Source organism: Rhineura floridana, chromosome 10, assembly GCF_030035675.1.
Source record: "Rhineura floridana isolate rRhiFlo1 chromosome 10, rRhiFlo1.hap2, whole genome shotgun sequence".
Taxonomy (NCBI): domain Eukaryota; kingdom Metazoa; phylum Chordata; class Lepidosauria; order Squamata; family Rhineuridae; genus Rhineura; species Rhineura floridana.
Genome location: NC_084489.1, coordinates 84,814,900 through 84,837,815, shown reverse-complemented (window position 1 = coordinate 84,837,815; position 22,916 = coordinate 84,814,900). Strand labels below are relative to the sequence as shown.

Genomic DNA, 22,916 nt, shown 5'->3' with positions numbered 1-22,916 from the left:
GCAGCTGTTCAGCCTGTGGTGGCTGGTGACATTTTGACTTTTAACCTTGCTGCTTTCTTTGTACAACACTTACAGTAGGGCCCCACTCATACGTCAGGTTACGTTCCGGACCCCTGCCGAAAAGCAAAACCCACAGAAAAGCGGAATCCATTGAATAGAATGGCATGCAACGCCTGAAAATCGCCGTAAAATTGGGACAAGCGCCATATGAGTGGGGCTTTAGTCTAACTGTGTCTAATTGAGACTGCCGCATTAGTGAAGCACCGTAAAGTGAAGTGTTGTAAAGTGGAGCCCTACTGTATTTAGGAAAGTGGGTAATTTAGTTTGTGCAGAATGCCATTGTTTTCTCACTGAAAAGCCTGGATTATGTAAGGGCACCCGAGAATGATTTTCAGACAAAATTGACTCCATATCTCTTAATCTGAAATTAAGCCATACCACATTATCTGGTTCATCATTTGTTTACCCCTACACTTTCATTGCCAAAAAACTGAACGAACTTGTAAAAACTTTAATTTTAGGGAAGGTGATCAAGAGGGTTGTGGCTCAGCAATTGCAAGTACTCTTGGATGAAACATTATCTTGACCATTTCCAATCTGGCTCCAGGCCTCATTATGAGACTGAATCGGCCTTGGTCGCCCGGATGGATGATCTGATCCTCATCTGCTTCTGTGTTGGGACTGTTTTTTTAAACATGTTTTTAAAATGTTTTGTTTTTAAGATGTTTTAACGTCTTTTGTTTTTAAGATGTTTTAAAGTGCTTTTAGTGTTTTGCTGTGTCTCTGCTGCCCTGAGCTTGATGGAGAATTCTTATATTCAAACAATAAATAAAAATATATTATTTTATAAAGCTATAAAGGTTTATAACATTTTAATAAGTTCAGTAGCCAGCCAGAAGCCTTTTCTTCTTGGAGCTGTCTTCCCTGACAGTGCTAGACACCCTGCGACTTATCAGAGAAGATGAGGACTTCCTCAATAGAACACAAGAGGAATTAAGGCAGCGACACAAAGTGCAGGAAGAAAGTGACAAGTAAGAACAGGACTGCAACAGCAACAAATCCCCATGGAGGACTGTCACTGTAAGGGCAAGGAAAAACAGGAGGGATTCAGAACTGCTGCAACTAACAAATCGCTTTTACCGTCTCTCAGCAGACAGCACCCCTGAAGAGCCTCAACAAACTCACCTGCATCAAGAGACACTGACTTCACTGGAAGACTCCACACCCCAGAAGAAAGAAGCTGATGCAACCACCGCTCGCGGCAAAAAGAGGAGGGTGCTGGTGGTTGGAGACTCATTGCTTAGGGGGGTAGAGGCACCGGTATGCCAGCCGGACAAAATGAATCGGGAAGTCTGTTGTCTCCCTGGGGCACGCATCCGAGACGTCGCTGACAACCTGCCGAGGCTCATTGGGAAACAAGATAGGTACCCCTTTCTTCTCATCCATGTGGGCACAAACGACACGGCCAGAAACACCTTGGAACAGATCACCTCGGACTATGAGGCTCTGGGTAGGAAGGTCAAGGATTTAGGGGCACAGGTGGTCTTCTCGTCAATTCTTCCCGTGAAGGATAGAGGACTACAAAGGGAAAGGAAGATACTGCAGGTCAACGACTGGTTACGCAGATGGTGTCGACAGGAGAGGTTTGGATTCTGGGACCATGGTCTAAGCTTCTTGGAGGGGGGACTGTTGGCAAGAGATGGGCTGCACCTCATGAGGACTGGGAAGAATCTCTTTGGCAGAAGTATGGCAAAACTCATCAAGAGGGCTTTAAACTAAAGCCTCTGGGGGATGGAGATGATAGCTTAACTACCGATCCAAAGGCAGAGGGTTGTAAACGCAACGATTTGAAGGGTACAGCAGACACTGGGAGAGAGAAAGGGATGCACGGCAAAGCTCACAGTATAGTGGAGGAATCCAGTCAGGACAAAAGAGACTTCTGGTGTCTATATACCAACGCGCGGAGCTTGGGAAACAAGCAAGAGGAGCTTGAAGTCTTAGTGCATCAAGGCAAATATGACAGCATAGAGATAACAGAAACTTGGTGGGATGACTCCCATGATTGGAATATAGCCATTCAAGGATATAAACTCTACAGAAATGTATATATATATATTTTTATTATGGTCATAGACCAGCCAGAACTCTACAGAAAGAATAGAAGCAACAGAAAAGGAGGGGGAGTAGCGTTATACGTCAAAGACAAATACACCTCTGTGGAAATCCAAGAGAGCGAACAAAGTGGTCCAATAGAGACCATTTGGGTAAAAATAAATGGAGAAACAAATAAAACCGACATGGTAGTAGGTGTCTACTCAGACCCCCTGGCCAAGAAGAGGTGGTAGACGAGGCCTTTCTCAAACAAATCTCTGAAATCTCAAGGAGGCAAGAAGTAGTAGTGATGGGGGACTTCAACTACCCGGATATCTGCTGGGAGACAAACTCTGCGAAGCACAAAGCCTCCAACAAATTCCTGATGGGCCTTGCTGATAATTTCCTCTTTCAAAAAGTAGAAGAAGGAACAAGGGAATCGGCAATCCTGGACCTGATCTTAACTAACACGGACAAATTGGTCACGGGAATTAAAGCCGTCGGTACCTGGGGGAAAGTGACCACGTAATGCTGGAATTCGGGATTCTGGGGAAAGCCAAAGAAGAAGATAGTCAAACATGGACCTTGGATTTCAGGAAAGCCGATTTTAGCAAGCTCAGGGAAATGATGGGTAGGATCCCGTGGCTAGACAGACTAAAGAAAAAAGGAGCCCGAGAAGCGTGGGAGTTCATGAAGAATGTATTACAAAAAGCGCAATCGCAAACAATTCCAAAGAGGAAGAAAAATGGAAGACATCGGAAAAAGCCAATGTGGCTACACGGAAGACTGGTGGAGGAGGTAAAAGTAAAAAAGAGCATGTATAAAGAATGGAAGGAAGGACGCATCACCAAGGAAGAGTACCGACGAGCGGCTCGGGCTTGCAGGAATAGCGTAAGGAAAGCTAAAACCCAGAATGAGCTGAGGCTGGCGAGGGAAGCGAGGAACAACAAAAAGGGGTTTTTCAGATATGTTCGAAGCAAGAGAAAGACCAAGGAAACGGTGGGACTGCTGCTCAATGAGGATGGCAAAATGTTGACAGATAACGAGGAAAAAGCAGAACTGCGCAACGCCTATTTTGCCTCCGTTTTCTCCCAAAAAGGGAACAGTGTGCAACCTTGCATCGGTAGCAATCTCAGTAAGGGGTCGGGATTGCAGTTCAAGATTGATAAGGACATAGTCAGGAAATACCTAGTTAACCTAAATGAGTTCAAATCTCCAGGGCCTGATGAACTGGATCCCAGAGTATTGAAGGAACTTGCGGATGTACTCTCAGAACCTCTTGCCATCATCTTTGAGGAATCCTGGAGAACGGGAGAGGTGCCGGAGGATTGGAGATGGGCAAACGTCGTCCCACTCTTTAAAAAGGGTAAAAAAGAAGATCCGGGGAATTATAGGCCGGTCAGTCTGACTTCAATACCGGGAAAGATATTAAAACAGATAATAAAAGAGTCCATTGGCAACTATCTAGATGACAATGCTGTGATTAGTAGGAGCCAGCATGGGTTTGTCAAGAAAAAATCATGTCAAACTAATCTCATCTCTTTTTTTGATCGGGTCACTACCTTAGTAGATGGTGGAAATGCTGTAGATGTCATCTATCTAGATTTCAGCAAAGCGTTTGACAAAGTCCCCCACGACCTTTTGATTAGCAAACTGGTCAAATGCAGACTACATGGAAATACTGTCAGGTGGATTCACAACTGGTTGGAAAACCGTACTCAAAGAGTGGTCATCGGTGGCTCTGCTTCGGACTGGAAGGAGGTTTCGAGTGGAGTGCCACAGGGCTCTGTCCTGGGGCCGATACTCTTCAACATTTTTATCAATGACTTAGATGATGGAGTGGAGGGAAGCCTTATGAAGTTTGCAGATGATACGAAACTGGGAGGGATAGCTAACACAATGGAAGACAGGAATAAAATCCAAAGGGACCTGGATAGACTAGAAAATCGGGCTGAAATTAATAAAATGACATTCAATAAAGACAAATGCAGGATTCTGCATTTAGGCCACAAAAACAAAATACATGGGTACAGGATGGGAAATACCCGGCTTAGCAGTAGTGCATGTGAGAAGGACCTTGGAATTGTAGTGGATCGCAAGTTGAACATGACCCAGCAGTGTGATGCTGCGGCAAAAAAGGCAAACGCGGTTTGGGGCTGCATAAACAGAGCTATAGTTTCCAGGTCGAGGGAAGTAATAGTCCCACTATATTCTGCATTAGTCAAGCCTCATCTGGAATACTGCGTTCAGTTCTGGGCACCTCATTTTAAGAAAGATATAGACAAGTTAGAGCGGGTTCAGAAGAGGGCGACGAGGATGATAGCCGGTATGGAGAACAAGTCTTATGAGGAAAGGTTGAAGGAACTTGGCATGTTCAGTCTGGTGAAGAGAAGGCTGAGGGGTGACATGATTGCACTCTTTAAGTACCTGAAGGGCTATCACATAGAGGAGGGTACAGATTTGTTCACTGCTGTCCCAGAGGGTAGGACTAGGTCTAATGGTTTTAAGTTGCAGGAGCGTAGATTCAGATTGGACATCAGAAGGAACTTCTTGACAGTAAGGGCAGTTCGGCAATGGAACCAACTGCCTAGGGAGGTGGTGGGATCCCCTTCACTGGATGTCTTCAAGCAGAGGCTGGACAGCTATCTGCGGGAGATGCTCTAGCTGTGGATTTCCTGCTGTGAGCAGGGCGCTGGACTCGATGGACTACAAGGCCCCTTTCAACTCTATGATTCTATGATTCTTTGTTTGGAACAGCTTGTATTCTAAACAATTAAGATAACATAGAACACTGTCTCCAAGACTTAGGAGAATTGCAGTAGCTAAAATTCTTAGCTAAAATGATTAGCTCATTAGCTTTGGTACTCAGTGTGATGTTCCTGCTTATAGTGTAAATATGGTAAGTGCTGTTTATATAGAAGACATATGGTAAGTGGAGTGAAAGAGGAGGGGGGAGTACATGAGCAGTAGAATGCTGGATGATTGGCTGAGCGTTTGAATGGCTGGGAGTATAAATGGAAGAATGACAGTTGAATCTGGGTGGATGTTGGGAGTGTGGAGAAAGAGGTGTTTGAGGGTGGAGGTCAGGAGTGTGGAGAAAGAGGGAGTCGGAGTTCTGATTAACAATAAGTCCAGTACAAAACAGGAACAGATGAAACCATACGCTTGTGAAACATTCTAAAACTAATCTTGTTATTTCTGATATTTAATAAATACTTATTTGGTTTACCAAAGGCCTGATCCTTGGCTGGGGGATATACATACCAGAAGGGAGGGCAAGGTAATCACCAAGGCTGAACAGAAACAGTATCTAATGGTGGCAGCGGTGAAGGGAGGAATAATAACAATTCAAGTATCCAGAGCAACCCAGAGTTGTATGTGTTATCTATAAAGATACAAGGGGGTTGGGAACAGCATAAGCACGCAGTCACAAAAGTAACCAGCTAGAGAGAGACTCAGGCAAAGTCTCTGGGAGTATTGGTTATAGGACGTGACTGGTGGTGATGCCTAGCAGGGGGATCTAGTGAGATCTGTGCTAGAGCGGAGTGAGAAACCATATAAAGGACGGTCCGGACTGGTGGTATCCCTGGTGGTGCCTAGTGAAAGGCAGTAGCCACAAGCAGGTGGAACCTGACAGGGAGAACCAGGGAAGGACGTCACACTCAGCTCATAGCAAAATGTACAGGGATGTTAAGTACTGAACTGACTAGAACATAACTGGAACAGTGCAATGCCTATGCAATATTTATGCAATTCCTATGCAATAACTATGCAATGCCTATGTCATACTGTGATGCCTATGTTATACTGATGTGTAACCTCCTGATTGGTAGATGCTAAAGTCTTTGTCCTGAAATGTATAAAAATCCCAGGCAACCAGTGCCATGTTGCAGTTCTCCACTCACTCAGAGGGAGACTGACCAAGCGTATGCTTGTCATCCAATGAAGGCCTGCCTTCTACAGAGCTTGGAAAAGTTACTTTTTTGAACTACAACTCCCATCAGCCCCAGCCAGCATGGCCACTGGATTGGGCTGATGGGAGTTGTAGTTCAAAAAGTAACTTTTCCAAGCTCTGCTTCTGGAAGGAAGGGTGGGATATAAATTGATGATGATAATGATAATGATGAAGAAGTGAGGAACATTTGTTCTTAATTGCATGCAGTTTTCCACTGTGCAAATATATATTTAACTTTTCATTATCCAAACTACTTTTTTCTCTAAATCGAAGAACAAAGTATTGCAACCAACAGACAAAAAACAATGGTTTCATTTGAGGCAGGCCACATCAGAGCATAGCAGAACATATTTGCAATGCATGGCTCAATCCTGAAAATGAGAAGCAATAATCTCTGTCCACGTGCAGAGTACATCACACCAGTAAAAAAATCATAATCAGCCTCTGTTATGTCTGATATTGGGAAGGATATATTCCAGGTTTCAGGAAGGATGGGGAGTCAGACAGTGTGATATCAGAAAGGCTTAGATCCAAAATGTTTCAGTTTGACAAACTCACAAAAAGGGAAGACAATAAAAACAAGTTACCAAGCCATAATCAGGAACAAAGCTGATTGAATTGTCCCAACTCTACTTCACACAGCTGACATTATTCTAAAATATTGCAACCTTCTCCACTCCTTGCAAAGAAAATCAGTGCAAGCTGTTATTTCCTAAGACACTCTGGGACTCATTTAAGTAACATAGTTCAATGAAAGGCACAAACCTTGAGTTTTGGCTTTAGAAGAGTTATTGCCTTGGTAGATCTGCTGTTTTTAACCACAAAGGACCATTTTGCCATCCTTCTCCTTTCCATCTGTGCAATTCAAAACCCAGACATGCCAGGTTAGATGGGGGTTTGATACAGCGCTTCAGGGGCCAATGATGGTGTATATGCCTTTCACCAGTTTAGGCTTTACCCTGCCCACTGGAGATACGTTGGCAAAAACCCTGAAAAGGGGGCATGCCAGGGGCATAACATGGGGAGTGGATGGTTACGCCAGATCTAAACCCTGCTAATTTCACAGATGATCCCCCACCCATGCAATTAGGCATAAACTATACTGGCCAAAGGGGAAGTGCAACTCAGGATTCACTAGAGAAGTCAATGGGATGGACCCAATCTTCCAAACATGGGCCCAAGCTCCACTTGCCAGCCACATCCACACTGGCCTGAGAGCTCTCTCCGGATGAAAAAATACCTCCAATTAATCAGAGAGCTCATCCAGACGACAGCAAAATGTGTGACACGCACGCTATGTGTGTTTATTATTTTTCGGTCGTCCAAATGACGTCGCGCGGTGTTACACATTTTCGCGGGTTAAATCTGCTCTTTCCAATACCGGCAAAAATGCGATTTGCTGTTTGAAATTGGGAATCTCGCTGTGCCACAAAAAAAGCATTTTTTCCAATGGGAAACAGCGGGGGGGGGAGGCAAAGTGAGGACTATCAGCTGACAACCCAAATAGGAAACAGTGGATTATCCCGCTCTGTTTGGATAAGCCCAGAGTTTCTCATACTTTGGACACATAATGAGAAGACATGATTCACTAGAAAAGACAATAATGCTGGGGAAAACAGAAGGGAGAAGAAAAAGAGGAAGGCCAAATGAGATGGATTGATTCCATAAAGGAAGCCACAGACCTGAACTTACAAGATCTGAACAGGGTGCTATTGGAGGTCGCTGATTGATAGGGTTGCCATAAGTCGTGATCGACTTGAAGGCACATAACAACAACAAATCAATCAGAACACACCAGTCCAGGATATAAACCACAGTACTCAGTTCACTTCTTGCCTTTCACATGACAGCATGCTGCCATCTGAGCTCCTTGTGTGTGGACGATGAGGCTCAGGACACCTTGGTGAATGACATTTTGTACTATGAAGAACACCCTACACAAACAGTGGGCACTTTGAGCATTTCCCCAGCAAAGTTCATTCCCCAGAACAGGAGAACAAACATTCCCATAATGCTAATGCTTCTCCAAACTTCTCTCCTGAAGAGGAACCCTTCCCACTCTGCTGAGTCCTCCTGTTTGTTGTTTTTGTAGGCTTTGCTCCACCCCTTCTACCCTTCTCTGGTCTCTGTCAGTTAGCAATGTGTCCCTGAGCTAAAGTCGCATGGCTGCTTCAGCATGTATGACTTTACCTGTTTGTAGTAATAAACCTTGTTGTTGTTATGTGCCGAGTCGATTACAACTTATGGCGACCCTATGAACCACTGACCTCCAATAGCAACAGCAGACCTGTTGAAGTTAAGAAACATGACTAACTTCAGTTCATTGATTTCAGTGGGTCTGTTCTGAGTAAGACTTGGTTGAATACAGACAGCCCTCTGTCCTTGGACCACAATTCCCAGCAACCACTGCTGCAGAATGTTTACACTCAACAGCAGCTAGGGAAGTGCCCTCCAGACAGAGATGCAGGAAATAAAAGCTTTGAGCAAAAACTTTGAGCGAAAATCCTGCTGCAGAATCCATCTGGAAACTGCATCAGGCAGGACACTCGGCTCAGGCCAGCCCCTAGCGCAACTAGGGATAGGGTCTGGTAGCTGGTTCCTATCCCTTTGAATTTCAACAGTCCGGCTTTCAGTACTGATCTACTGTTTTTGTTCCTGATTGTTTGCGCAATTGCTGATATGAGGGTTTTAATCGCTAACGAAAATGTTAATGAAAATCCTTATGCTGTAGGCACTTGTTCCACTGAGTTAAATTAATAATGCATCGCTCTTAGGGGAAAGCTGATTACAAAGACAATAACATAAAATTCAGAGCAGATTAAAAAAAAAAAAGCATGCCTACAACAGCTGTGACCCACCTCAAGAAATCAGTGCCGGTCTGAAAACAATGCATATTGTCAGATTATGTCAAAATCCTGTAATAAATCTGATTTAGCAAATATTCTCCCCCATCCCTAAATGCGCACACTACAGATTCCTGGGGGATGGAGGGGGGGAACCTTCAGCCTAAGGGAAAAGGGAGGGAGCCCAGCACAAGACAGAGGTTTGCAGAGATGCTACAAAGATCAGCCCCTTTGGCCAGCACCCCTGCTCAGCCACGTCCTGGTGCAAGTGCAGGAATGACAACTACGCTACCATCCACAAATATGCCAGGGAGTGCTCTCAGAACAGTGCACACTTCAAAGTGTCTCTGGACCAGGCTCTGGACCCAGACGAGAAGATGCTTGGCCTGGTACTGCCTTGTGAGGCAGTGCATGAGAGCATCTGGGATGAGGGTCCGGGGGTTTCATGCTGTCCCTGCTGCTTATATACTAACCAGGGTCGCCCTCCCCATCCCTCCCTCTGTCTGCAGGTCTCCTCCATCACACTCCTACAGAAGGGGATGGATGGCACCAGTCTAGCAGTAACACCCAACCAGGTCCCATGAAGAAAAAGACGTCCAGTGATGCAAGTCAGGGTCATGCCAGCCTGATGGTGTGGCCAGCGGTACGTTGACCTTCCAGTCATGCCTGTTGAGGCTGTGCCGCTAGCCCAGCCGGTCTAGCAGGAGGCGTGAGAGCCACAGGTGCCAGTCAAGGAGGCCCATACTGTCGTCCATCCTGTGATCCAGTTCGCTGTGTTTCTCACGGAGCCTGAGGGATGGGTGTTTGTTGCCCCGGGGTGTTGCATAGCTCCATTTGGATAGTGAGAAGTAGCTATTTAGCTTAGGATGCTGCTGCCACGGTGGAGGAGGCGGCTGCTGTCCATGCCAGAGCGAGCGTTCACTGCTGCCCCTGATGAGGTTGTTTTCAACATGTTTGTTAAGGGTGTGGATCCTCTGCCTGTCTCTGCTTGGAGCTGCCGTGCCTTTTGGGCTCCGTACGTCTTTCTGTGCTTGTAATAAATCTCCCTGTGTGTGGTTAGCATTTGTTCCTTGGGCTGTGGGAGCTGTTGGTGCCATCTGCATGTGTTTCAGGTGCTTTAAAAGGCTGCGGTTGCAGGCGTGTTTGTTTACAACAGTGTCTCTTAACCACAGGCATCTCACCTCTGTGTGTGTGTGTGTGAGAGAGAGAGTGCATCAAAAATGTACAATATAAGTTAAAAAAATAGCAATGACAAAACATAAATTTATGAAATGTTAGAAGGTGAGAAGACTGCATGCAGCGTATTATGTGATCTGCACATGGTGTAGTGGTTAGAGTGTTGGACTACGACCTGGGAGACCAGGGTTCGAATCCCCACACAGCCATGAAGCTCACTGGGTGGCTTTGGGCCAGTCACTGCCTCTCAGCCTCAGAGGAAGGCAATGGGAAACCCCCTCTGGATACCCCTTACCATGAAAACCCTATTTATAGGGTCAGCGCCACCCCTAGGCACCGGGAAGGGGGGCACTTGCCCCAGGCCCCGTGCTTTGGGGGGCCCCGCTCTTGGCGATGAGAAGCTGGGCTGCGGCGAGTTTTTTTCTTTTAAGCCATGCAGTCTCACCAGCCGCTTCCTGCTCTTGGGGAATCTCCCGCTCTCCAGCTGCGTGCCTGAGCGGTTTTCCCCCTCTCCGCTCATCAGCTGTGAAGCGGGTGTGCGTGAGGCTTTTAGGCGGGAGGTTTGAATCCCCTGCCTGAGTGGCTTCCTTGTGCTGCCTGCCGCCCGCTCATCAGCTGTGCAGCGCGTTTACAGGCAGCGCTTGCTGACTTATTCTGGGATGGATGTTTGAAAGAGAAAGAATGTGGGGGGGGGAACTATGCTTTTGCCCCGGGCCCCACACAGGCTAAGGGAGGGCCTGTATAGGGTTGCCATAAGTCAGGATCGACTTGAAGGCAGTCCATTTCCATGTTGCACATCATCACAGGGGCACAGTAGTTTGGCATTGTTACAGGAGTCAGGTTTGAAGGGGAGTGGGATTTTTATGTTAGCTAAAAGGGAGCACGATTGAAAAGGCTGTGTTACCTTGGGTTGACATTATTGTGCTTGGTCACTCTGTTTCTGGATGTGCATCTATAACAGACGTGTGTTGCCTGCATAGTGGAGGTGTGTGTGGCATCAGCGGTGCATGCATCTTTGCTTCTTCCATTGGTCTCCTTCCACCAGTCCTAGCCCCTCTCAGCCAAACTTTGTTTTAAGTTACACTGGCTTTCTATAATTTGGATTGCTCTGTTTGGGTCCTGCATGGTCACAGTGTGTTAATATAAGGGGAAACTTTTACAAAATCTTCTCCCAATTGTATCTAACACCTTGTTGATTTAGGTATTTCAAATGAACTGCAAATATTTAAAAGTTCAATCAAGTTCTGCATAATCGGTGGTCGGAAACATATGTTTTACTATATAAATATTGAGATTGACGATAGCAGTGCTAAATAATTATGTAAGAACATAATAAGAGCCTGCTGGATCAAGCCAAAGGCGCATCTAGTCTACCATCGTGTTCCCACAGTTGCCAACCAGGTGCCCATGGGAAGCCCAAAGGCAGGACATGAATGCAACAACACTCTGTCCACTTGTGATTCATAGATCCACACTGTGCATTCAAAGTACACCCAATGCACATTTAAAGTGTGTGACTTCCCCCAGAAAATGGATTCTGAGAGCTGTGATTTTCCCTTCACAGAGCTACAAATTCCCAGCACCCTTAACAAACTACAGTTCCCATGATTGTTTGGGGGATGTAATGTGCTTTAAATGTGGCTTGGATGTGCTTTAAATATATGGTGGAGATACAAAGGCATACCACCTTAGATAGATAACCTAGTATGCAGCCACCATGGCTAGTCATCACTAGTAGCCATGAGAATAAACCCCTTTCAAAGCCATTGAAATTGGTAGTCATTGCTACATGTTCATAGAATCATAGAATAGTGGAGTTGGAAGGGGCCTATAAGGCCATCAAGTCCAACTCCCTGCTCAATGCAGGAATCCAAATCAAAGCATTCCCGACAAATGGCAGTTTAGCTGCCTCTTGAATGCCTCCAGTGTCGGAGAGCCTACTGCCTCTCTAGGTAATTGGTCCCATTGTCGTATGGCTCTAACAGTTACGAAGTTTTTCCTGATGTTCAGTCGAAGTCTGGCTTCCTACAACTTGAGCCCATTATTCCGTGTCCTGCACTCTGGGATGACCAAGAAGAGATCCCAGCCCTCCTCTGTGTGACAACCTTTCATGTACTTGAAGAGTGCTTGTTGTGACAAATATAGTATATTTAGTAACAAATATAGTTTATTTCATTTTCTGTTTTGTTGTTTATTCTTAGCATATGAAATAAATAAATAATTGGCAACCCTGGATTAATCAAGTAGAACACAGGACCATTCCCCACTTTTCTGTCTTCCCCCCACCTTCAGTTACCATTCTCTGTCCCCTCATGTAGGGCTGTTTGGGGCTTCTCCTTATGTTTTCTTTTCCTAAAGAATTTTTGTACTTCTACAAACTGTGGGGGTCCCCTCAAGCCTGACGATACCTCCCACTTGCGTATAGGTGGTGTCATGTTGGCTACATAAGGATCTTCAATCAGAGAAGGAGTCACTCGGCTCGTTCACATGCGGACTTACTCCGAGATCAGTGCTACTCGCATGCCTGTTGAAATTGGCTGAGTTTACGTGACGTTTCAGCCCATGGAAGACAAGTCACTGCTTTCTCCCTTAAATCTGAAGCAAATCACTCCAATTTTAATCCAAAATGGGAAGGGAAAAACGTCTGTGCTTCGCATCTCTAGGGGCTTGTAGACGCTTCGCTCTGATGCTTTGTTGAGTCCACGCCCACTCCCTCCTCCTTCCTTTGTTTTTTGTTTTTTTACTTTGGAACAAACTGAGCATGCTTGGTTGCCGAGGTAACCAGAGGAAGAGAGTTTGACTTTAAGAGGGTGTGGTCATTAGGAAGCTGTGAGATTATCCCTTCTTCCCCTTCAGTATGAATGCAAAACAGCGGATTGAGGGCTCATATAAGGTAAGAAGTATGAACCTTTAAACTCCATCATGATGAGAAAAGCTTCACCTTTAAAACGGAGTTCAGCTCCATTGTGAGCCAGCCCAGTGAAAAAAGAGGCTACACATCCTATGCAGAGCTTTAGGTCTTTACTCAGTGGCTTAACTCAAAGTTATTAAATATTGAAAAAAACAAGCCGCCTCTGTTATTTGTGGTACATGATATTTATCCCACAATGTAGAAAGCAAGAAGAATTCTCCATCTGAACCTATCAGCTGATCTAATGTATAAATCCCACAATCAACTCATCTCTTCCACAAAAATAAGGTTGCCTTTCTATCTTCTAATATTTATCCCAAATGAACTTCTGAAATATGCAAGGGCTTTGTTCCAGATTCATCCGAGATCCCAAGCCAATTGGGCCCATTCAGACATTTTTGGGCTTCGGCCAAGTTAGTTGCTGACAGCCACAGACTGCTACGGGTTGGATTCAATGACCCAACCAATGAATCCAGCCACGGTTGGATTCAATGACCCAAAGCGATCCAGGGCTGTCAGCTGGGTCCCCCTTCCTGCCTGATGAGCAGGGCAGTGATGCTTCCAGGGTGAGGGTGCTGTTTTGCTTTGCTGCAAGAAAGCCCTTTGCAAAACAGCTTTGTGAAGGATTGTTCCATCTGCTCATGAACTGAGCATCGCACAGGATAAATTGACCCCACTGTCAGTGTGTGTGTGTGTGTGTGTGGAGACACAAAATCTTCTTCCCCCGCTGCCCACCCTGCTATTGGTTTAATTGTGTTTTTTAAAAAAACAAAAACAAACCCTAATTAAACAACAGCCTTGCCCCCCGAACTCATTTGGAAGTGGCGCCGTGCAGCAGTTGGTAATCCCCAGGTCGACCCAGGGCGGGTTGGCCTGATGTCCCCTCTCAAGATTGGAGTCATGGTGCAGATGGGGGGCCTGTGCACAGCCCGAAAATATATCACTAATCTTTTGAAAATACATTCAAGGAATACATAAAGAAATAAAGCAAAATGCATATATAATCCATGGCAAAATACTCATCTTAGTGTATTAACCTTACGTCAAATACTAAATTTGAGTGATGCCCATCTTTCCAATTTGCTAATAATCTCCATTATAAACCTATTCAAATTCATTGCAATCATTTGGTAGATATCTCTCAGAACCAAAATGCTTAGATATGTTACGACTTTTGGGAACCAGCAAAACCATCAATTAGTGTACAAAGTATGTGGTCTACAATTGCCCACTGGCATTAATTCATATTTTAACCAGTTAACTGTATGCCCTGAAATACTACCCAAACTCTTAATTATCTTTATTAGCACTGGTATAGATGTTTCTGGTCTACTAATAAATAATAGTAAATCCTCTGTTTGTGTAAAATATAAATACAGGATATAGAGTATAAAAGAATGCACTCAAAAGACAGCAAAAGAATCTTTTGAAAATATGAAAATGAAAATAAGTAGTACTGGCAGCAGTAGTTGCAGGCAGTGCCACCAGACGGTTAGGAGTGTTGCTATGTGATTTGCATCACCAAAAAGGGCGCAAAAGTGACCAATTTACAAAAATTTGCACGTCATAATTTATATGTTTCGATGCAAATTTAGAAGTAATTACTATAACTTGGATCCCAGTGTCCTGGCACTGCCCACCATCACCAGGTAAGTCTTCCAGGGCTCCACAAACTGGGAAAGGGCCCACCAGGGGGCCACTCGCAATCTAGAACAAGCCCTGGCTGTAGCCAGAATATGGCTGGAGTTAACGCACCAGTGTGATGTTACCTACGGAAATTGAATGTGGCAGTTAGCCTTTTGACCTATGCCTGTCTGCTGAGACAGACTACAAATACACTGGGCCCACAGCCAGCAGGGTGCCCAGACTCTTACTTTGCTTTCCTTTCCTTTTTTAAAAAAAGCAATTGGACATCTGTAAAGAACTTTACAAGAGTGCAGACAACCACTAACTTTCTATGCAACTTTCTGCGAGATAAGCTGACCTGCCTGATCCTGCCTTTTAGAGCTTTTAGGCAAGGAGTGAAATCAGAGCTGTGATTGATGAGTGAGCTGTTTGGAGCTTTTTTCCTTCTTACTCTGCACTTTTCTTTCTGGCTTCTTTGCTATTCCTTGGAATTTCCATTTGAAATCAGGTATTCCGTAGAACTTTTTTCCTCCAGATTCTACTACACGTGTGAAAACTTTGCAGAGGCTTGGGCATATCTCCTGCTGTGCAGGACCTAACATCCAGGTATTCATTAAGAATCTACTGTATACATGTCTACTCCGAAGTAAGTATTTTTGTGTTCAATACGGCTGACTCCCAGGTAAGTGGATACAGAATTTCAGCTTAGTCTTCTTGTAAGGACAGAAAAGGGTTGATAATGAGAACGTCTGTTGTGCACACAAACCTAGAAGCAAGCTCAGTTGAACACAAGTGGGACCTATGCATGTAAACCTACGATAATCAGGCCGGATTAAAATTGGTTGATGCTTTGGAGCTGTACTATCTGGGGGGCAGAGCAGAAAAAACATGTCCCTTTATGGTACAAAGAGGTATCACTTTGATTAAAGGAAGCAAAATCTGATCCCTATAATACAAACGCTAAATCCCCTCTGCAGCCGTTTCATATCTCCTTCTATATCTTCACAACAGCCTTGCGAGGGAGGTTAGGTGTGGGTGGAATGCAGCAATCAAAGCATTTGTTTTTTTTTAAGTTCCTCGTGTCTCATCACCTCTTCTTTGTCTGCACAAGCTATATGACAAATTACCCATTTACAGATGTTAATAATATATATCAAGTTGCCCGGATGTTTTCTTACTGTTGGTTTTTCTACAGGATGTACCAGTGGCATGGTAGAGGGGAGAGAAATGTTCACAGTCTCACAACTGGAGTGTTGTTATTCTGTGTCTTCGTATGTTTTTTTCCTTATGGCAATGCAGCAGTGGAGTAGATGGAGGGCTAGTAAAGCTGATTGTAACAGCAATATGTGGGGAAGGGAGTTTCGTTGCTTCCCCACCCAATGGGGGAAATGTGGGGTGGGTTGTTGCTGCTGGTATAAACACTTAAATGGGTATTTATTATCATTTTTATTCAAAGAGCTCAAGTTGGTATACATCATCCTCCCTCTTTACATTTTATCCTCACAGCACCCCTGTGAGGTAGGTTAGCCTAAAACACAGTGACTGGCCCAAGGTCACCCAGAGAGATTCATGGCTGAGTGGGGATTTCAAATCCCTTTTGTTTTTTTTAAAAAACATGTAATTATTATGAGGTATTAATAAATAACCACAATATTCAAATGCACTGTATGCTTTTTAACTATTTAAATCATGAATTTATCCAAACATGAGCCTCTTCACAGAATTGCTGTGAATCTTAAATCACTTTGGACCCTTCCATCTGAAATATCACACCTAGACTTACTTTGTACTATTGCCAGTCCAAGATCAGCTGATGTGAAAGATCTACATCAGCATAAACCCTTCACAACTCATGAAACGAGTTCTTGGCATGGATGAGGGTCGGCACTGGGGGAGAGCAGGGCTCTCATGCCTTAAACAGCTACATGGCAGGCAGATATTAAACAGTTCCAGTATGGAACGAAAATAATGTGGAAAGCTTCACCTGCTGATATTCGGTCTGCCAGACATCTTATTACTTGTGAGTGACCTCTAGTTTATTTTTGGGCCCACCACCCAAAATAGGTATAAATTTGCATATGAAATTAAGTGTATGCAAATCTTATGCAATTCTTGTTTTCTATTGTGAGGGCAGCAGTGGGCCCAATCCCCAGAAAACCCTGTTGGCACCCATGGACCTATGCCAACTGTAAGATGTGGCCACTGTTGTGGACCTTGGCATTTTTTTATACCTCCACCCTTACCAGAGGCATATTGGAATAGCCACTGTTATTTTATAGATTATTTCACCCAGGATTTAACAGAATAAACGACAGTCATAACTATGCAAATCAAGTTTAACTTTCCCTTTAAAACCGCTGCCGATACCTGAACTTGATGTCATGAGAAGGATGTATAGTTCCAAACCCATAGCGGGTTACATCTACTGGTGGGATTTCCTCTTCTGCATTCACCAGTTCCATGTCAAAGTAGGTGAGCATCAGGATCACAAACATCTTCATTTCACTAACAGCAAAGAATCGCCCAGGGCACAAAGACGGTCCTCCCCCAAAAGGCATACTGTAATATTTGAGCTTTTTCGCATTCTTGTAGAACTCTTTTTTCGTGCCATCTGGGTTCAAGAACCTGTCGCATTTGAATGTGTGAGGGTCAGGGTGGATTTCTGGATCCGTTTGCAGTCCAATAAAAGGGAAAAGAAGTAGATGGTCTCCTTTCCGAAGAATGTATTCTGTCCCATCAGCCATTGTCAGATCTGTATCCTGCTTCACACTTCGGAACAGAAAAGGACTGGATTTCAAGCGCAGAGTTTCCTCTATTGCACTGTCCAGAAGAGGAGTCTTTATCGTTTCCAGAGACACGTCGATGAAGGGGCTGCCTGGCTTCACTTCCTGACCGGTCTCTCTTAGTACTCTGTTCACTTCTTCCCTCACTGCCTCCATTGCTTCTGGATATTTCAGGAGATACACAAGAATCCAGAAAGTAGCTGGACCAGTGTTTGCTTGAGATGCCCAAAGAAGAAGAAACAGGAATTGACTCCGCATCTTTTCCGTCATCCCAATATCAGACATCTGCTGATCTTGCTCAACTACCCATTTACTGATATTATCCTTCTGATACAACTTATCTACTGAGAGTGTGTCCCAGAATAAATTCTTCAACCTTTCTGTCTCCTTCTTGCCCTCAGGATCAAGGATGCCGAGAGCCATTTGGGGAAATAAATCATCAAATTTCTGAAAATCCCCCAAAAGCTCTTCATATGGTGTTGGGGTATTCTCAGTAGCATTATCTTTGCTCTTGGCATCTGTGCCTGGCTCAGTTCCAAACAAAGCCATAAAGGCAGCTTGGAAGATGGTTTTGTAGCTAAAGTGGAGGACTCCGTCCTGCTGCCAGTGTCTCTTCTCCTCTCCTGAACCCTGGCTGTGGAGCATCACCATCTTCAGTTTCTCCATCATCACCTGGTTCAGGGCAGTCAGATTCTTCCCTCTAAGATATTCATAGCTAATTCTTTTCACAATATGATGATGAGATTCAGTGGTCTGAAAAGCAAATGCATTAAAAACTATCATTGATGCAAACTTCTTAAAATCCAGTTTGTCTTCTGATTCTTTAAGTATTTGTTCATACGAGTCAGGATCTGCCACAAAATGCATGTAGTTGCCACCAACCAAAAATGTGAAAATATCCCCATGCTTCTTCCGCATTGCTTGCAAAAATTCGACAGGGTTCTTCTTAAAAGCAATCCCATGTCCCAGCCATGGAATGAAGCCTTTGTCCAGTGGAGGTTCCTTGGGTTTCCTCTTGCGAAATGCTCCTATTGTATAGAGCCCTCCAAGTATGGTCGCTAGGAGGGTTGCTAAGAAAGCACAAAGCACAGTCTCCCAGAAATTCATGACTGGTGTCCTGAAGAAAACACTACAAAAGTTAAACAGATCCACAGGTCTACTTATAAAGCATGTAATCAGGGTGCAGATGAGGGTGCGGCTGTCTAACACCATTTCCGGACTGCCAAAGGCAGTTGTGTGCTTTTTATTCCTTCAGTCATGGATGACATCCAACTACTCATGTTGTGGTGTGCCTGATGGCAACGTTTTTATTTTTTAAGCGGGGTGGGATTTGAAAATTGCCACCCTGAGCTCCTACTGGAAGGAAGGGCGGGATATCAATCAGATAATAAATAAATAAATAAAATTGAAAAGTCCTGAGACATTTTAAGTGCAAATCATTGTTGCGATACAATGTGTGCTCATAGATTCTGGCCCAAGTATGGCAGGCCTGAATGTGGATCAGAAAACTGGACCAGCAAAATACCTCTTTTGACAATGAGGTTAATAATAGTTAGATTGAGATCAGTACTTGCTGTGTTATGGCTTAATACTGGCATTTGTAATGCACTGCAGTGAGGTTCTGAAATAACTAGTCTGTTAAGGCTGGTAGTTGAAACAATAAAGAAACTTAAGGCTTATTACTGTAGGGAATTAAGTCATAGATGCGGATGCAGCCATAAGGCTTGCCCCTCAGGGAGCTCTCTCTATCTCACTGAGAACAGAGAACAGAAGGAGGGTGGGGGGAACAAAGCCCTGAGAGAACAATCAATAAAGTTACTTTAAAGAAGGAATCAGCAGAGGGAAGAGGAGGTTGCCTTTCCGTGTATAGCCCCCAACGGGCTCAGGTTACTTATTACATGTGTTGGTGCTTCACTCCTAACACCACAGTGCTTGTGGGAACGGTTCTGGCTTGTGCACTGCCCCAGTGCTGAGGTCTGACACCTCTCCTTCTGAAAGCAAGAAAGGGCGTCAGCTATGTTGTTGCTGAAAAAGGTGTTTGCTTCAGGCATTCCAAGACAAAGGTCTGTATCAGACATATCACCCATTCCGAGGGGGAAGGTTCCTATGGATGACTCTCACTACAGCCTGGTTATTGCACCAAAATCCTACCGTTTTATTCCAGAATTCCTCCCAGCACAGGTGAACAGCAACCAGAATGGGGGAAATCACCAGGAGGGTCAGATCTTTCTTAATGCCCAAGGTAGCCCATCCAGCTAGCCATTTTGGGGCACACCACCAACATTCAAAGTGAACACCAAAGGCTATACTGCCTGATGCAATGGGCTGGGACTGTAGGTCTGACCTTATGGGTAGGTGATCTTGTGGTCTAGTGGAACCTCCAGCTCGCTGGTCAAAGCCGGAATGCTACAAAAATTCCCAACATTTGTCTCAGTAATGTGTGGAGTGTGGAATAGGTATCGCATACTATCCATTCCAGGAATTTGCTGAATACCTCACAGGCAGTGCATGTGATGGAACATTCCATCAGCATTGCCTTGTCCACATACCATGCACTGTAAAGCTGAACAGGTTGAAGTCCTGAAGGTGGACACATAAAAAGCAAAATGCTGACTGCTTCTTTGCCACGAGGGTGCGCAGACCACAGGCCCTGACTAGCTGAACACAGAAGGATTCAGAACGGGCCAAACCGATCATTGACTGAAGCACCCCTAGGGTAGGACAAATTGTGGATGAATGTAAATTTGCCAGGTGCTTTCTTGGACACTGAGCTGAGGGGGAGTCCTAAAACACGGGGATGGGTGCACGCAAGAAGGGTCTTGCCACCCTGCCTGCTTTGCGTTTGTCGGCTGTTTTTGCTGTGGCTGTCTTGGGCATTTCCAGGATGGACTTCTGGTTTGGGGACACTGAGGCATGCTGCTTCCCTTCAGCAGGTATCCTAAAGCCTTGTGTGAAACTCTTCTACACTAGAAGTGCCACTTTTGGATTGGGGTATCTATCAAGATGTGGCCAAGATTCCACTCCCCTGCCCAGGAGAATTGCTTTGTAGCCAGCTGGGGGGGGGGGAGGAAGGCTGCACTTTCTCTCCCAGGGTTGGGGGTTGTCAGGCCCAGGATGTGACTCAGGAACCAGACCAACGATTGTAGTTAATTTGTGTTTTATTAGGGTAATGTCCAAACAAAGACTGCGTTTTCTCATGAATCGATACAGGGATACAGGTCCTGCGGCATTGGGAGAAAGTTGACAGAGCAAGGGACTTCTTCCCGCCTGTTCTTTAAGAAGGGGCCAAACGGGCACACAATCTTTCGCTCCTCCTTAACTGCCCCTCAGGTACTGCCCGCCTTCCCCCCCTTCTCTCCTGTCTTTTCAGCTGTCTGCATGTGCGCGGTGAGGGGGGAAGCATCACCCCCTCCTCTTCTGAAGTTTCCGATTCCAGGATGGGGGATAGGGGAGGGGCTGATGGTAAACTGCCTCCCCGCTTTTCGGCTGTGAGCAGCCCTCCCTCTTCCCCCTCTTGCTCTGAGCCTGAAAGAGGGGGAGGTGTGAGAATGTCCAGGGAGGGCTCAGGCTCCCCGTTGCTAAGCGACCTTATCACTGGCAGTTCCTCTGTTTCGTCTTCGCTCCAAAGGGGGGAAGTTCCTCCCCCTTCCCTCTGCCATCCATCCGAATACTCTTCTCCCAACTCTCCGGGATCCAGCTCCCCGGGATTGGGACCCCAGCTGTGCCTTCCGACAGGGGTCAAAGAATATCTGCCCCAAAAAGAACTCTGCCCTCCAGTGCCCTGTGGGCAAGATAATCTTGGTTGCGGGCTGAAGCTAGTGTCACAGTCATATCCAAACTTACAGCATGACAGATGACCCAGTTTGTAATTCCAGCAATTAAGGTCCCAGTAGGTCTTGTAATTGTGGAATGCCCTGTGGTGGATGGCTTCATCACAGGCAATTGCTGCTGCAGCATCAACTGCTAGGGCCCCGAGCCAAAGCACCACCCCCTGGTGGATGGCCAGATACCAACCATACGCCAGGTAGGCTGACTGGACTATCCCCATGAAAACTATGATGCCCATATTCCAAATGCCGATTACCCCCCCAAAAAAATACGAACAGTTACTTTTTTGAACTACAACTCCCATCAGCCCAATCCAGTAGCCATGCTGGCTGGGGCTGATGGGAGTTGTAGTTTAAAAAAGTAACTTTTCCAAGCTCTGCCCCTAACAGCCAGAGCTTGGAAAAGTTACTCTTTTGAACTACAACTCCCATCAGCCCAATCCAGTGGCCATGCTGGCTGGGGCTGATGGGAGCTGTAGTTCAAAAAAGTAACTTTTCCAAGCTCTGCATCCTTTATCACGGGGCATAGGAGGGAGCACATCCACCTGATAACGGCCCAAGATCCATTCTCTGGCCTTCCATGACAGATGGATTCCCAGAAAATCCTCATCTTCCCTCTAAGCATAAGGAGGGATACATAAGCCGGCTGGCTGAGATGGCCTGGGAGACCCAGTGCCTGCAGGAGGAAAAGACCATCACTGCCAAGGGAAGGAGAGGCTGCTGCTGCTGCTGCTGTGCTGCTTTCTATGCATGTTGTATGGATTTGAACTGGATGTGTGGGTGTCTGTATGAATGTACGTTGTGAGTGAGTGTGTATTTTATGTATTTGAGTCTTTTGTATTTTTCGTTCTGTATTTATAGTTTACAATGTGCCTGGGGAAGAGATCTTTCCACCTAGCGGGGAGACATGAGGGGGCCCAAATCACCGTAGTGACGGGCAGAGGGAGGTATGGTGTTATGAGAAGGATGTGCCAGGTAAGGGGAACGCGGCCCAGACATGTTGTGGCTGTGCCTTGTTCCGGTCCTTCTCATACCCGCAGGGTTGTTGGTTGTCCTTTCAGCCTGCCCTCGGATCTCCAGTTGCTGCTTTTTAATGCCAGATCGGTACAGAATAAAATCCCCCTCGTCCATGATTTGATTATGGACGAGGCAGCCGATCTGGCATGCATAACCGAGACCTGGGTGGGCGAACAGGGAGGAGTTAGTCTCTCCCAGATCTGCCCACCGGGGTATTCGGTTCAGCATCATGGTAGATCTGAGGGTTGAGGAGGTGGTGTTGCTGTGGTCTATAAGAGTTCCATCTCACTCACCAAGCACCATGTCCATACAACTACTGGTCTGGAGTGTTTGCACCTTGTGTTGGGCCAGAGGGACAGACTGGGAATCCTTTTGGTGTACCGCCCACCTTGCTGCCCAATGGCTTCCCTAACTGAGTTGACGGAAGTGGTCTCGGAGGTATTGTTGAGATCCCCCAGACTATTAGTACTGGGGGATGTCAACATTCATGCCGAGGCTACTTTGTCTGGGGTGGCTCAGGACTTCATGGACTCCATGACAACCATGGTGCTGACTCAATATGTTAATGGCCCAACACATATATCGGGGCATACACTCAACCTTATTTTTGTTACTGGACATGGGGATAGTGATCTGGATGTGGGGAGTTTTACATCTCTCCCTTTGTCATGGACAGATCACTGCTTG

At 45.5% G+C, this 22,916-nt stretch overlaps 1 protein-coding gene across 1 annotated transcript; it reads right to left on the bottom strand.

The window, feature by feature from the left end:
- Positions 1-16,033: 16,033 nt before the first annotated feature.
- On the bottom strand, positions 16,034-18,573 carry LOC133365269 (7-alpha-hydroxycholest-4-en-3-one 12-alpha-hydroxylase-like). The gene has a single exon (XM_061586915.1). It carries the CDS (start codon positions 18,490-18,492, stop codon positions 16,951-16,953), a length of 1,542 nt encoding a protein of 513 aa, XP_061442899.1. The 5' UTR covers positions 18,493-18,573; the 3' UTR covers positions 16,034-16,950.
- Positions 18,574-22,916: the final 4,343 nt, after the last annotated feature.